Source organism: Mustela nigripes, chromosome 16, assembly GCF_022355385.1.
Source record: "Mustela nigripes isolate SB6536 chromosome 16, MUSNIG.SB6536, whole genome shotgun sequence".
In the NCBI taxonomy this organism is placed as follows: domain Eukaryota; kingdom Metazoa; phylum Chordata; class Mammalia; order Carnivora; family Mustelidae; genus Mustela; species Mustela nigripes.
Genome location: NC_081572.1, coordinates 41,893,857 through 41,907,662, shown reverse-complemented (window position 1 = coordinate 41,907,662; position 13,806 = coordinate 41,893,857). Strand labels below are relative to the sequence as shown.

Below are 13,806 nucleotides of genomic sequence, written 5' to 3'. Positions count from 1 at the left end.
ACAACCCTGGACACTCGTGCCCTCACCTAGAAACCAGTCGGGCTGTGGTTGACCCAGGAGCCCCACAGGCGTTAATATGTAACATTGGAGCCAGCAAGGGAGGCAGAGCAAACACCCAAACCTCTTGGTCCCTGGGTCTCCGGCGCCTAAGGCTTCTAGCTTTCCCTCCCGCTCGCAGAATCTCTTCCCAACCCCCGTCCCTTCCTACTTACCACCCCCTCCCCCAGCACTCGTTTTCAGCCTTTCCGCTGTTTGCACCTCGCTTGCCTGGAGGCGGGAAGGGGATCCCGCGCCAAGGTAGGGATAGGCTGACACCTCGTGACCACGAGCTGCAACTGCTCCAGCCCACTGTCCTGAAGAATAAGGGTCACCCCAGCAGCCCGGTCTTCCTCGTGCCAGCCTCCACGGAGCCAGGAGAAGAGCCGGGATTGTCTAAGGGAGGACTGTGACAGCAGCTGGACCTCAGGAACCCAAGAGCGGGCTGGGAAGAAGGGTGATGGATTAGTCGACCCCTCCTAGACACCGAGTCGATGCGGGGCGCCACAGATGCTGATAAACATGTCCGTCTCTGGCCCAAAGAAGCTAAAGATCCGGTGAAAATAACAATATAGGCGGAGACCATTATCGAGGCTCGGCTCGGACCCCTCCCCAGGACCAGGGCTTAAAGGACGCGGGTGTGTGACGGGCCCCGCCCCGCTCTGCCCAGAAAGGAGTTGAGGGCGGAGAGAGAGTTCTCTCAGTACCCGCCGAGGCGGGGGAGCTGGTAGCCCCGGGAAAAGTGGGGACGCAGGTTAATGAGGCCAAGCAACCGAGGCGGGACTCTGTCGGCCGTCGGGAGGCGCCAGCGAGGGGTGCCGCGGCGTCGCCGCCCCCCAGGACAGCCCCTTTTTCGCCCGAAGTCCGCGGAAGCGAGGCGGGGCCCGGAGGCCCCCGGGAAATGGGGTTCTGGCCCTCGGTGCCGCGGCGGCGCCGGAGGGGCGGGGGCAGGCGGCCGGGGCGGGGCGGGGGTGGGGGTGGCTGGGGGCGGGGGCAGAGGCCGGCGGGGAGGGGACTGGAGGAGCTAGGGGCCTAGAGGGCTCCGCGAAAACTGTGCGAGGCTGGCGGCTGGCGTGCACTGGCCGGAGAGGAGCCCGGTTCGCGGAGCAGTCGGACGAGGCAGCGTAGGGGGCAGACAGACTGACTGCAGGGAGGGCCAGCATGCCCCCACTGCTGCACCCCGCCCTGCCGCTCCTCCTGGGCGCCACGCTGACCTTCCGGGCCCTCCGGCGCGCGCTCAGCCGCCTGCCCCTGCCGGAGCACGTGCGCGCGGACCCCCTGCGCACCTGGCGCTGGCACAACCTGCTGGTCTCCTTCGCCCACTCCATTGTGTCCGGGGTCTGGGCAGTGCTGTGGTGAGTGAAGGACTGGGGGAGTGAGGGTGGGTGGTTGGGGGATCCCACGTTACTCTCCGCATCACCCTCTGGCAGGCTCAGGCCATGCAGTCTCACCTGATTCCCTCTTCAGAAAGCTCTCCAACTAGGAGCGGCAGAGGTCCCAGGGGAGGGGGAAAGCTCATCTGGGAACCGGGAGACACCTGGGTTTCAGCCAAGCCTCTCCACTTCCCACAAAGCCAATAGCGCGAGCCCGGATCCCTCGGGGACTGGGAGGGGTAATGGGGGAGTAGAGGGTTCTTGGGGATGCGGAGATGTTGAGAGCCTGCCTTCTTCCCTCCCAGTCTATGGCAGACCCCCGAGATGCTGGTGGAGATTGAGACGGCATGGTCGCTTTCTGGCTATCTGCTCGCTTGCTTCTCTGCAGGTAGGTCTTGCCCAGAAAATACTAAGTAGGTGTGGGGACAGGGAGCTTTTTGTTCAGTTCCTTTCATGACTTTTTTCCATACGACCCGCTAGGGTATTTCATCCACGACACGGTGGACATCGTGATTAGTCGTCAAACACGAGCTTCTTGGGAATACCTCGTTCATCACGTTATGGTAAATGAGAGGCAAGGGTTGGGGTGTAGGCCTGGTGCTAACAACCTGGTCTCAGCCTTTTCTGAACCTGGTAGGTAAAGACCATGTTTCTTAACCTCATCTCCAACCAATGTCAGAACACTGAAGGCTGGCAGTATCCGTGCCCTTTGTGAATTCACTTTTGAGGCCAGTAATCCATGGTCTTACCTATTACCACCTTTAACAAATTAGAAACCCTACTCAGAGCCAGAATCTGTGGGCAGGGATCAAGATTTAATCATGTTGAATCTACCACAGACTATAACCCAGGACGAAGTCAGTAAGAATGGATTTCCCAACCATTAATCCGGTAGCCTTGATATGCCCACCAACTTTCAGGAAAGCCATGGTATTTGGGTCCCCTAACACGTTATCTCCCTTGCATTCTAGGCCCTGGGTGCCTTCTTTGCAGGCATCTTCTGGAACAGTTTTGTTGGTGGGGGTGTCCTAACATTGCTGGTGGAAGTCAGCAACATATTCCTCACCATCCGCATGATGATGAAGATCAACAATGCCCAGCACCTCCTCCTGTACCGGGTCAACAAGTATGTCAACTTGGTCATGTACTTTCTCTTCCGCCTGGCCCCTCAGGCCTACCTCACCCACTTCTTCCTGCGTTATTTGGGCCAGAGGACTCTGGGCACCTTTCTGCTGGGTAACCTGCTCATGCTGGACATCATGATCCTCATCTACTTTTCCCGCCTCCTCCGCTCAGACTTCTGCCCTGGACGTGTCCCCAGCCAGCAACACAAAGACAAGTTTTTGACAGAGTGAGAGGACTGCAACTTGTGGAAAGAGCAAACACCGCCAAGAACAGCCTCACCATACAAGAGAATTAGCCCCAAGTCTGGGGCATCCTCTGAGGACAGGCTCTGCACCTACTATTGAAAATGCTAATGAAAGCACTCCTCTGAAGTCCTTGTCCTTTCTTGGGCAAGGGGTGAGGGAAGCAGACAGACCGGTTGGACATGGTAGTTGGGTGCGGGGGACAGGTGCTGTAGAAGCCAGCCAGTCCACACTGCCCTGAAATGGATGCTAATGAGAATTCTTATATTGGTTTCCTACAAAGCCCCTTCCAGATAAAAGGAGAGATTCTTGTTTGCCATCATCACGGGGTTAAGACAACACATTTTCATTGTCCAAAACCCAATCTGGGTCACAAATACCTGAGCTCCCACTGCTAGGATTAACAAGTGTGGTGAGGTACTAAGGCAGAGTGTTCCAACAGGGTAAGTAGACCAAAGTCTTGCCCTGTTAATTAAATGTGTGTAACCCCAGTATGGCCTCCCCAAAGCCCAGCCAACAAATCAACAGACAAACATGTATCATGAAAAAACTGTATTTAGATTTAGCCAGCTGGACTCAGTTTAGATGATCCCAATCTGAAAAACAAAAGGGAAGCTTTGTTACTGGGAGTTGAAATGTGAAGATTAAGCTAGAATGTCTCAGTTAAAAACCAAAATGAGGTGAGGGTAGGGCCCATTCAGGATTGGAGTACAGTGAGTTAAGCAGCCAAAGTCAGGTTTTGGTCACTAACAGACATCTCACTTGGACCCAGGTGATGGGTGGGTGAGTTGATAGCACAGGTAAGGTAGCTTACTTTGTTGGCAACATCCAAAGCATCATAGTCAGGGGCCAGCCGAACGTATGCCTTCTTCTCTCCATCAGGCCTAGGATAAAGGAAGTCTTAATTCCTCCCACCATCACTGCCCCTAAGCCTTCCCTTTCCCCCCTAGTCTTTCTAGCATATCAGTGGTTCCTTTGTTCATGTCATTCTTTCCCAAATGGTGACTTTTCCATCATTTGCACAGGCTAGGAATGCCACCAAACCACAAATGAACCCACTTCCCCTTTCTGGGGGAATATCACAGAACATCTTAGGACTAAGTCCAGGTTATCTGACATAAATTGCATCTTACTCTAGGGCCTGCCTCTGTCTAGAAGTGTAGGGATCAAGAAAACACCAACGCTATACATTAAGTCCTAGAGGCAGGAGAGCTAATGTGTCCTCAAAAGCCCATATTAGATACAAAAGACTAGAATTACAGCAGAAGATGCTCATTTCTTAAGGCTTGCAAGCTGTGAAACCTACTTCTGACTCCATGCACGTTTCCTGGCTCCTGAGATCCTACTCACCTGATTAAGGTGTTGACCTTGGCTACATCAATGTCATAGAGCTTCTTCACAGCCTGTTTGATCTGGTGCTTGTTGGCCTTGACATCCACAATGAACACAAGTGTGTTGTTGTCTTCTATTTTCTTCATGGCTGACTCAGTAGTCAGGGGGAACTTGATGATGGCATAGTGGTCAAGCCTTGGGAAGAAGCAAAATGGTGTCAGCTGGCCTGGGTCAAAGGGAAGGATAGGCCCTCTTTTAGAGCCCAACCCCAGAAGAGCCCAGGTGCATCAGACCATGAAGTAGCAATCATTTCTGTCAGACTTTGGTCGCTAAACAGTGTCATCATCTGCACCCTGAAACTTAGGGACCTGGGGGCAGAAACTTTTGCACTTTCTTCCCCTTGAAAGACTTTAAAAATTTTTTTTTGTTAGAACACACACAAAGTGCAAGGTGAGGGGCAGAGGGAGAAGCAGGGAGACTGATGTGGGGCTTGATCCTAGGTCTCTGGAGATCATGACCTGAGTTGAACCAACTGGGCAAAGGGCGCCCCCACTTGAAGGACTTTCATCCTTCAGTTTATTTAAGAATCATCTCTGAGTTCCAAACCCCCTTCATTCTTTGACTTCAACATTTTTTTAAAAAATGTATTTATTTGACAGATAGAGATCACAAGTAGGCAGAGAGAGAGAGAGAGGAGGAAACCGGCTCCCCACTGAGCAGAGAGCCCGACGTGGGGCTCGATCCCAGGACCCTGGGATCATGACCTGAGCTGAACGCAGAGGCTTTACCCACTGAGCCATCTAGACACCCCCTCCCAAGCAAGGGGCACCTGGGTGGCTCAGTGGATTAAACCTCTGCCTCTGGCTCAGGTCGTGGTCTCAGGGTCCTGGGATCTATTAAGCCCTGTGTCAGGCTCTCTGTTCAGTGAGGAGGTCTGCTCCGCCCCCCTCTGCCTGCCTGTCTGCCTACTTGTGATCTCCGTCAAATGAATGAATAAAATCTTTAAAAAAAAAAAGAAAAGAAGGGGCACCTAGGTGGCTCCGTGGGTTGGGCCTCTGCCTTCGGCTTGGGTCGTGATCTCGGGGTCCTGGGATTGAGCCCCGCCTCAGGCTCTCTCCTCGGCTGGGAGCCTGCCTCCCCCTCTCTTTCTGCCCACTTGTGATCTCTCTCTGTCAAATAAACAAAACTCTTAAAAAAAAAAAAAGAAAAGAAAGAAAAAAAAAGCAGCACTGGGAAGTGACAGTTATTACTACTGTTCCAATCTGTGGCCCCCTAAGCTCAGTTTTATCATTAGTAGTGTGGCACCAATACACTCAAGACCTTAAACCTTTCTGCCCATTTCCCCGTCTCTTGAGTGTAAAGACTTAAGAGTAAATGAGAAGACCTGTTGCAGGTCTTCTCTTTCCAATACAGATTTTTTAACAGTGTCCTTATCAACCTAGAATCACCCCACACTGTCACCCTCAAGGGTTATTCCCTACAGGAATAGGTGCAATGAACAACTAAACCTGTAACTCAAAAAAATAAAAAATCAAAGTCCCACTGTATACTCAAAGAAAGCAGAATTTAAAACGCTGACCATATATAAAGCAACCATTAACCTTAATAATCATTGAGCTGCTTTAAACTGTTCCCGTCAATACTGTAAAAACGTCTCTTCTTGTTCTTAAATCAGGCATTAACAATCTCTTCACACTCCCCTTAGAGACACACACTACCTACTAACAAGTATTCCCGAAGCTGTGCTGTAGGTTTGGTAAATTTCCAAATTACAAACAGCTACCCAACATCTTTCCAAGGGAAAGGGCAGTACTGACTTGTTTCTCCTGGGGGCGCTCTTTCGAGGGTATTTGGGTTGCCTTCGGAGACGCAGAGTCTTGGGTCGTCGGAACGTAGGTGATGTGCGGATCTTCTTTTTTTTGTGACTGTGGACGCCTTTCAGCACCGCTTTCTTGGCTTTCAAAGCCTTTGCTTTGGCTTCGGCTTTGGGAGGGGCAGGGGCTGAGAGAAAGAAGGAAAACGAGGGCACAGGATTCAGAAACCAGTCACTTCCGTACTCAAAGCCCCTAGCGGGCGCTCCAGGCCACACGTGCATCAGTGGTTCCTTTGAAGACATCACAAGTCTCAGGTTAAAATTTTTCCATCATATGCACGATACTGGGGCGAACTTAAGAGTAATTCCAGAAATACGACGAAGAAAAAAGGGAACTAGCAATGATCGAAAGGTTGATATCTGACAAGATAGGTGTTAGTGGTTTTACCTACCTATATAGCTCTAACGCGGAAGAAAAAAAAAGGAAACTAAGTTGAGGACTTAATTCTTTACAGGTCTGGAGACATGGAGCTCCGTCCTGTGGATGCGTGTTGTTCCCCAAAGCCAACAGTCCGGCAGCCCCGAGAGGTGGTGCCGGCCGGGCTTGCCTCCCCAACCTCCTCACAGAAGCTCAGCCCATGCGGCTGGGCCCACGCGCACCGCAGCGTGCCAGAATCCCAGAAGCGGCTCCGGAGCAGACACCGCAAGGCTTAGCTCAGCCATTGTCCTCCCGGTCCGTTCACTCTGAGGGGCTCTCACGCCAGCTACCCGCAGTCACCCCCCAGCTCCAGCACAAACCTTCCTTCTTAGCTTTCGGCGCCATCTTCGTAAAAGGGATTTCCAACGCTCGTTTCCAGGGGCTTATAGAGCAGAGTCTCACCGAAGACTCGCGATGCTTTTTACTTAAAGCTGATTGGGTAATCTGTAGCGCGGCGCCCTCTGGGAATGGTAGTTAAGTTTAATTTCCTCGGGAGAGTGATTAAGCCTGCGCCACCTCTTCCCTCAAAAGAGTGTAAAGCTTCTTGGGGGTTGTAGTTATTTTGTAGACACGTGTTTATTTGTTGAGGCTGTTGGATATGGATGGTGTAGCCATTGTCTGGTCCTGAGCGCTTTCCCATCTTGAGGAAAGAGTACTGTAGGTCCAGGAGATAGTAACACTGAAAACAGGACGGTGTATAATTAGGTTGACTCGGGGAGGGTGAAGCAAAGTTCTAGAATGTCGGAGCAGAAATTGTGTGGGCCAGGGGCACCTAGGTGGCTCAGTCAGTTAAGCGGCTGTTTTCCGGTCAGATCATAATCTCGGGGTCCTTGGAGAGAGCCCAGCATCCGGCTCCCTCCTCAGCGGGAAGCCTGCTTTTCCCTCTCCTTCGGCCTCTCGCCCCGCTTGCGCGCGCGCGCTCTCTCTCTCTCTCAAAACAAACAAAAAAGAACTTTAAGAATCTGTCTGGCCCAAGTCCCTCTAACAAATTCTACTCTTCTTTACCTGTGACAGATTTCGTGTGTTTTACCGCACTTGAAACTACCAATATTCCAAACACCCGGGGTACAGATTTCTCTAGGGCTCCCTAGTTCTTGCGAATTTCATTCAGTCTACTCCCTTTAATTAGTCTTCCTTTCCCTGCTCCAGTCATATCTGCATCCTCAGATTCAGTTCCCGACACAGAACAAGTTTTAATAAAGCTTAGGTTTGCTTCTCTGCGGGTCTGTTTCTGTCCCACCTCCACCCTGCCCTGTTTTCCTCCTTCCCTCTTTAGAACCAGATCTCCCCTTTGACGGTGAGAATCATTGTATACTACACTCCTCCTCTACCCTGCAGAACTGCGAAATGGAAAAATTGTCCTTGATTCCAATGGGATCAGACAGAACACGGGTACCAATGCGGCGACCTACCCAAAGGGCGAAGTTTCAGGTCCACTTAACCCTTCTTTAGACGAGGGAGGCAGGTTGGTCTTTGGCCTCACACCCCTCAGTCTACACGAAGGAAAACACCCCAGAATTTGGACGTCTCTTTCTTCGGTGTGCATCCCATTCCGACCCTGGAATCCCTGTCTGCTTCCCCCCACCCCACCCCTATCCCGGGCAGAAAGGCGAGCGGGGGCAGACTCTTATGAGTCACGTCCTGGGCCTGGAGTTGAGGGAAGCGCCGCCTCTCCTTGGGCCCCTTCTCTCCTCCTTTCCCCTCCCCGCCGTTGTTGGCCCAGCCAGATACTGCGTAGCAATCACCGATTCTCCATCACCAATTTGACCGGGTAAGGGTCCCCTTGGAGCCGGAGCCCGGCCCAGAGGCGCAGCGGAGAGCGACCTGGGGGACTTCGATCTGGGCGGGTTCCAGCCTGGTTGGAGGTGGTCCTGATGCCCTTGAGCGGTCTGGCAGGGTACCCAGAGCTGGGGCAGCGCGGTGGAGAGGAGAGGAGAGGAGAGGAGGGGGAGGCTGGGACAGGCTGCAAGGCCGGGAGCTGCCGGGAGAGGGGCAGGGGGCGGCCCTTCTCCAGGAATTTCCGGGGATCATGTTACAGCCCTAGCGGAGGGAGAGCGGAGTGGGACGCTGGGCCCTGCGGCGGACTGGGCCCCTGGCCCCCTCCTCCAGCAGTCCGCAGGCCTTGCAGCGCCATCGCTGCCCACACTGACCCCGTGCGGCGGGGCTGCTTCGCGCCCCCTGGCAGCTGTTATGGTAGGACAGCCTCAACCCCGAGGTGTCGTCGGGTCACCGCGGCCCCGAGTCATTGTAGGAACCATCCGGCCCCGAGTTATTGTGGGGTCTACGCGGGCCCGGCCCCCCCGCGACGGGACTTCCCGCCCCCATTTGGCGGCGGAGGAGTCACCCCGCCCCCGAGTCGTAGTCGGGACGCCCAGGGCCCGGGTGATTGTGGGTTCGCCCCGGCCCCGGATGATCGTCTCATCCCCGTGGCCCGCCGTGGTCGTAGCGTCCCCGAGGCCGCGGGCTCCCGTAGGCTCCCCGTGGCCCAGAGTTATAGTCGGGACACCCCGGTCGCGGGTGATTGTCGGGTCTCCACGGGCCCGGGTCGCTGGGGCGGATCAGGTCCCCGCGCCTTCTCGGGGCTCCCCGCAAAGTCGCAGGCGAGATGAACATTCTGGCTCCGGTGCGGAGGGACCGCGTCCTGGCGGAGCTGCCCCAGGTAGGCGCCAGGGCCACGTCGGGCTTCTGGCTGCGATGGGGTGTGGGCGGGGAGGAGGCGGCACCAGTTCAGTTAGAGGCCTGGGCCCAGCCCTGTGGCCCAGCGAAGTCTGCTGCTTCTGGGTGGTCCCCTACCCCCGCCCAGGGCAGCTTGGCTGCGGGACATGGGCCAGGAGTGGGTGAGTCCCGTTCTCTTCTAACTCTCTCAGTGCCTGAGGAAGGAGGCCGCTTTGCACGTGCGCAAAGACTTCCACCCCCGCGTCATCTGCGCCTGCCAGGAGCACCGGACAGGCACCGTGGGGTGAGTTAGACATCCTTAACAAAGAAAGGAAGTCTCAGTCAAAGCTAGGATACACAAGCACCCCCCCTCCTCCCGGGGGGGGGGCTCCATTTCAGCCTCTACCAGCTGTATGGTAATTCCCCCTTTTTTATACCAATGTGTTCTCCCTTTTCTTCCCAGCAAGGATGTGATGAATCCTATGAAATGGGGTGGGTAGAGAGGTGGCTCTTCACTTCTTCACACAAAGAAGGTGTCCAACAGGAGAGGGTGGTTCCCAGGTCAGCTTCCCACATACTATACATTTGAGCCCCAGGACAGAGGGCTGTGCCTGAAGGGATGTGTCCCATTATGGGTAAAAGAAGGTAATCCTGATAAAATTTGTGGGCCGGGGATGCCTGGGTGGCTCAGTTGGTTGGACGACTGCCTTTGGCTCAGGTCGTGATCCGGGAGTCCCAGGATCAAATCCCACATCGGGCTCCCAGCTCCATGGGGAGTCTGCTTCTCCCTCTGACCTTCTCCTCGCTCATGCTCTCTCTCACTGTCTCTCTCTCTCAAATAAATAAATAAAATCTTTAAAAATAAATAAATAAATAAAAGATTTGTGGGCGGGTCAGTAATTGAGCATTTACTGTGTGCCAGGCAGTGTGTTGGTTACTATAATTATCTTTTATTAAATGAAAAACACCATCCGTTTTTTATTTTACCTATTTGTTTTACCTAACATAATCTGATTTCATGGGGTGCCTGGATGGTACAGTGGGTTAAGTGACAGCTTTTGGTTCAGGTTATGATCCCGGGGTCCTGGGATTGAGCCCCACATCGAGCCCCTGCTCGCTCTCTCTTTCTCTGTGTCAAATAAGTAAGTAAAATCTTTATTTGTTTATTTGATATATATAGACAGAGCACAGCGGGGGAGCTGCAGGCAGAAGGAGAGAGAAAAGCAGGCTCACCCCAAGCAGGGAGCCTGATGCGGTGCTGGATCCCAGGGCCCTGGTATCATGACCTGGGCCAAAGGCAGAGGCTTAACGACTGAGGCACCCAGACACCCCAATAAAATCTTTAAAAAGGGGGGCACTTAAGAAAAAAGATGTATCCTGATTTCAGAGATGTTAAGATGTATGTGGGGGAATGAAGGGGAGGATATATAGGACATTTATCTCAGAATATAGGACATTAATCTCATTATAACCTTCACAACAACCCTATAGAATATATACTAAATCTCCACCTAACAAGTGTTGAAACTGAGGCTCAGGGAAGCTAAGTAACTTGTCCCAAGTCACACAGCTGGTCAATGGAAGAACTGGGATTCACATTCATGGCTTTCTGATGCTGAAGCACAAAACACTCTTCTGCAAGCGTATGTGTCCAGGCAAGCCGCCTGGGAGGCCTCCTGCCCATGGTAACCTCAGCCTTGGTGCAGCTACCTTTATGCACTTAGTAGGGAACATTGAGACACTCTAGGTTGGAAGAGTTAGTGCTCACTCCTCCTGCTGGAGGAGGACACAAAAGGGGTTTTGTGCCCTGCAGATTTAAGATCTCCAAAGTCATTGTGGTGGGGGACCTGTCAGTGGGGAAGACTTGTCTCATCAACAGGTAAGAAGGTGCTCTCGTTGAGCTGGATTGGGCTGGGCTGGGCAGGGTTCGGCCAGACCTAGCCACGTGGGCTGGGCTCAGGGCCAGAGTGTCCCATGCTCCCTCAGGTTCTGCAAAGACACTTTTGATAAGAATTACAAGGCCACCATTGGAGTGGACTTTGAGATGGAACGATTTGAGGTGTTGGGCATCCCCTTCAGTCTGCAGCTGTGAGTGCTACCTCTATACATTCCAGCCATTCTTTCCCTCAGCCCCTGAACCCCATCTCACGCCCCCTTCCCATATACCTGTGTTGTACCCCCCTCCTTCCTCCCAGCTGGGATACTGCTGGACAGGAGAGGTTCAAGTGCATTGCATCAACCTATTACCGAGGAGCTCAAGGTAAGGGCCTCGGAGAAGTGGGGCAGGTGGGGGGGTCCTGGTGTCTAAGCTAGGGCTGAGTGGTTGGGGAAATGAGCTAGTAATGTCCGCTGTTTTTGCCACTTTTCCAGCCATCATCATTGTCTTCAACCTGAATGATGTGGCCTCCTTGGAACATACCAAGTATGTGGGGATGCGGAACTATACTGGGGGGCTCGGGAAGAGAGGGCACAGAAAAGAGGGGTGGTCAGGGGCATTAGTAGGGAAGGAGAAGAATGCATCGAGGACCAGAGAGAAGGTGGTGAGCCTGTGAGTGTCAGCAGGAGGACCCTTTCCAGCTCACCCGTCCTTGGTTGTCTATCCTCTGTGGCAGACAGTGGCTAGCCGATGCCCTCAAGGAGAACGACCCGTCCAGTGTGCTGCTCTTCCTTGTGGGTTCCAAGAAGGACTTGAGTGTGAGTGTGTCCTGGGGAAGGGGCGGCTACCAACTCGGGGAGGGGACCCCCTTGCCATCTGACTCCGACCTTCACTTAGACTCCCGCTCAGTATATGCTGATGGAGAAAGATGCACTCAAGGTGGCCCAAGAGATGAAGGCTGAGTACTGGGCGGTCTCATCTCTCACTGGTGAGTCAGAGGCTTTGGGTCTTCTGCTGTGGTGCTCCTGTCTACCTGGCCTCTCCCTCCTGTCCCTTGAGCCGTACCCAGGGACCCAAGCCCTGGAATGGCCTTTGAATGCCCATCTGCTCCATGTGTCAGGTGAAAATGTCCGGGAATTCTTCTTCCGTGTGGCAGCGCTGACCTTTGAGGCCAACGTGCTGGCTGAGCTAGAGAAATCAGGGGCCCGGCGCATTGGGGATGTTGTCCGTGAGTGCCTGCCTGCCTGGCTGGGAGGTGTCAGAGAGCGTGGGGGACCTCTGATCCCCGCTTCATATATTTCCCGCCCTTCTTGAAGGCATCCACAGTGATGACAGCAACCTCTACCTAACTGCCAGCAAGAAGAAACCAACGTGTTGCCCATGAGCGGTAAGGGGACTGTCCAGCACCTGCCCAGCCCTGGGGCACTGTGCCACCCTGACTCTCCTAGAGCTCAACCCTGGACATTTGCACTGATTGTTTTTCCAGACCAAAGAGCTGCCTCTTGATGGCAGTACCCGTGGAGGGGTAACAGGGACCATGCTAGTTGCTCCCTGCCCTGGGCACCATGCCAAAGACTAGATGTCCTCCTCTTCTGGGGGCTCTCCAGGGTGCCCAGCAGTGGGGAGGTAATCCCTGCTGCTTTTGCTTAGCCTGATGGATCCTTTGGAGTAGGAGGATGCTTAATGATCCCAGCCTCACACTGTGCCTTATGCATTAAAATCTCTGTTTTTAGCAGTTTGGGGACTGGAGTCCTTTGTTGGGGATGAGGGATGTGGAACGGGCAGGACTGGATGGCTATCCTGGGACTCAAGCTTCCTGCTGGATTCTAGCTGTCCCACTCGCAGTGGTTGGCTTTGAGAGCGCTTTTCTTTGGTTCCTCATCTCTGTGTCCCCCTACTTGGTGTTTATTCCTAAATTTCTACCACTGGATAATTGTTTTATTTCTTTCACTCCCTTCTCGCCTTCTCTTTAAAAAAATACTTCACCGAGGGGAACACAGTAAAAAGTGATTGAGTTTTGGATGCTCTTTGGGTTGACCAGAGGCCCAGGGCAGTGTGGGTTTGTCTCTTACTCAGAAGATGTGCTATGTAGGAATGCCTGGGTGGCTCAGTTGGTTCAGCGTCTGCCTTCAGCTCAGGTCGTGATTCCCAGGGTCCTGGGATCGAGTACCACTTCTGGCCACCTTAGTTGGTGGGAAGCCTGCTTCTCCCTCTGCCTGTTGCTCCCCCTGCTTGTGCTTGCTTGCTCTCACTCTCTCCCTCTGGCAAATAAATAAATAAAATCTTAAAAAGAAAAAGATGTGCTAATATCTATCTAACATTATTAGTGATATAAGCATAAATTTATGAGTAGTGTCTTTTTATATTTTAAAACCTGATTAAAACAAACAAACAGGGGCGCCTGGGTGGCTCAGTGGGTTAAAGCCTCTGCCTTTGGCTCAGGTCATGATCCCAGGGTCCTGGGATCAAGCCCCACATCGGGCTCTCTGCTCATCAGGAAGCCTGCCTCCTCCTCTCTCTCTCTCTCTATCTCTGCCTGCCTCTGCCTACTTGTGAACTCTGTCTTTCAAATAAATAAATAAAATCTTTAAAAAAAAAAAAACAAAAAAAACAGCATAGGGGCACCTGGCCGGCTTACTTGGTAGAGCCTGTGACTGTTGATCTCAGGGTCATGAGTTCAAACTCCACGTTCCATGTTATGCCTAGAGCTTACTTAAAATAAGAAAGAAAAAAAAAAAAAGGAGAGAGAAAAACAGCATACTTTGTTTCCTTTTAAAAAAAAAAAATGCTCTAAGTCAGGAGGTCCTTCATCTGAGTTCTCACTGTCCTCTTCAATCACTTCTCACTGTGTTCTCAGAGTATTTATTTATTTATTT

At 52.9% G+C, this 13,806-nt stretch overlaps 3 protein-coding genes and 3 non-coding genes across 8 annotated transcripts; 2 read left to right on the top strand and 4 right to left on the bottom strand.

Annotated features, from left to right (window-relative positions):
• The first annotated feature begins 1,027 nt into the window (after nucleotides 1-1,027).
• Nucleotides 1,028-3,101, top strand: TLCD1 (TLC domain containing 1). Of its 2 annotated transcripts, XM_059380495.1 has the most exons (5): nucleotides 1,028-1,391; nucleotides 1,715-1,797; nucleotides 1,890-1,972; nucleotides 2,381-2,535; nucleotides 2,706-3,101. In XM_059380495.1, exons 1-5 carry the CDS (start codon nucleotides 1,198-1,200, stop codon nucleotides 2,827-2,829), a joined length of 639 nt encoding a protein of 212 aa, XP_059236478.1. In that variant the 5' UTR covers nucleotides 1,028-1,197; the 3' UTR covers nucleotides 2,830-3,101. The 2 variants fall into 2 exon arrangements, with proteins under 2 accessions (XP_059236478.1, XP_059236477.1); XM_059380494.1 differs by having other exon boundaries at nucleotides 2,381-3,101.
• A 169-nt stretch (nucleotides 3,102-3,270) lies between these two features.
• On the bottom strand, nucleotides 3,271-6,821 carry RPL23A (ribosomal protein L23a). Its single transcript, XM_059380496.1, has 5 exons — nucleotides 6,720-6,821; nucleotides 5,926-6,109; nucleotides 4,127-4,303; nucleotides 3,591-3,660; nucleotides 3,271-3,372 (listed from the first exon to the last, which is right to left on the bottom strand). Exons 1-5 carry the CDS (start codon nucleotides 6,742-6,744, stop codon nucleotides 3,358-3,360), a joined length of 471 nt encoding a protein of 156 aa, XP_059236479.1. The 5' UTR covers nucleotides 6,745-6,821; the 3' UTR covers nucleotides 3,271-3,357.
• LOC132004609 (small nucleolar RNA SNORD42) lies at nucleotides 3,735-3,799 on the bottom strand. The gene has a single exon (XR_009400565.1). It is a non-coding gene; the product is annotated as a small nucleolar RNA SNORD42 (small nucleolar RNA).
• On the bottom strand, nucleotides 4,390-4,461 carry LOC132004612 (small nucleolar RNA Z17). The gene has a single exon (XR_009400567.1). It is a non-coding gene; the product is annotated as a small nucleolar RNA Z17 (small nucleolar RNA).
• LOC132004608 (small nucleolar RNA SNORD42) lies at nucleotides 6,198-6,261 on the bottom strand. Its single transcript, XR_009400564.1, has one exon. It is a non-coding gene; the product is annotated as a small nucleolar RNA SNORD42 (small nucleolar RNA).
• Nucleotides 6,822-8,062: 1,241 nt separating the features above from the next.
• RAB34 (RAB34, member RAS oncogene family) lies at nucleotides 8,063-12,665 on the top strand. Of its 2 annotated transcripts, XM_059380493.1 has the most exons (12): nucleotides 8,063-8,170; nucleotides 8,846-9,058; nucleotides 9,267-9,358; nucleotides 10,868-10,933; nucleotides 11,041-11,142; nucleotides 11,250-11,314; nucleotides 11,425-11,476; nucleotides 11,667-11,748; nucleotides 11,828-11,918; nucleotides 12,051-12,158; nucleotides 12,247-12,317; nucleotides 12,417-12,665. In XM_059380493.1, the coding sequence occupies exons 2-11, from the start codon at nucleotides 9,005-9,007 to the stop codon at nucleotides 12,312-12,314; spliced, it is 780 nt and encodes a 259-aa protein (XP_059236476.1). In that variant the 5' UTR covers nucleotides 8,063-8,170; nucleotides 8,846-9,004; the 3' UTR covers nucleotides 12,315-12,317; nucleotides 12,417-12,665. The 2 variants fall into 2 exon arrangements, with proteins under 2 accessions (XP_059236476.1, XP_059236475.1); XM_059380492.1 differs by having other exon boundaries at nucleotides 12,247-12,665.
• The last annotated feature ends 1,141 nt before the right edge of the window (nucleotides 12,666-13,806 follow it).

Excerpts from the sequence above, each read along its gene's own strand:
- TLCD1 (XM_059380494.1), top strand. The coding sequence starts at position 1,198 with ATGCCCCCACTGCTGCACCCCGCCCTGCCGCTCCTCCTGGGCGCCACG. Across the intron at positions 1,798-1,889 it reads GCTCGCTTGCTTCTCTGCAG|GGTATTTCATCCACGACACG; the intron begins GTAGGTCTTGCC and ends ACGACCCGCTAG. Across the intron at positions 1,973-2,380 it reads ACCTCGTTCATCACGTTATG|GCCCTGGGTGCCTTCTTTGC; the intron begins GTAAATGAGAGG and ends CTTGCATTCTAG.
- RPL23A (XM_059380496.1), bottom strand. The coding sequence starts at position 6,744 with ATGGCGCCGAAAGCTAAGAAGGAAG. Across the intron at positions 4,304-5,925 it reads AGCGCCCCCAGGAGAAACAA|GCTTGACCACTATGCCATCA; the intron begins GTCAGTACTGCC and ends CTTCTTCCCAAG. Across the intron at positions 3,661-4,126 it reads AAGGTCAACACCTTAATCAG|GCCTGATGGAGAGAAGAAGG; the intron begins GTGAGTAGGATC and ends CCTTTATCCTAG.
- RAB34 (XM_059380493.1), top strand. The coding sequence starts at position 9,005 with ATGAACATTCTGGCTCCGGTGCGGAGGGACCGCGTCCTGGCGGAGCTG. Across the intron at positions 10,934-11,040 it reads AAGACTTGTCTCATCAACAG|GTTCTGCAAAGACACTTTTG; the intron begins GTAAGAAGGTGC and ends ATGCTCCCTCAG. Across the intron at positions 12,159-12,246 it reads GCGCATTGGGGATGTTGTCC|GCATCCACAGTGATGACAGC; the intron begins GTGAGTGCCTGC and ends CCCTTCTTGAAG.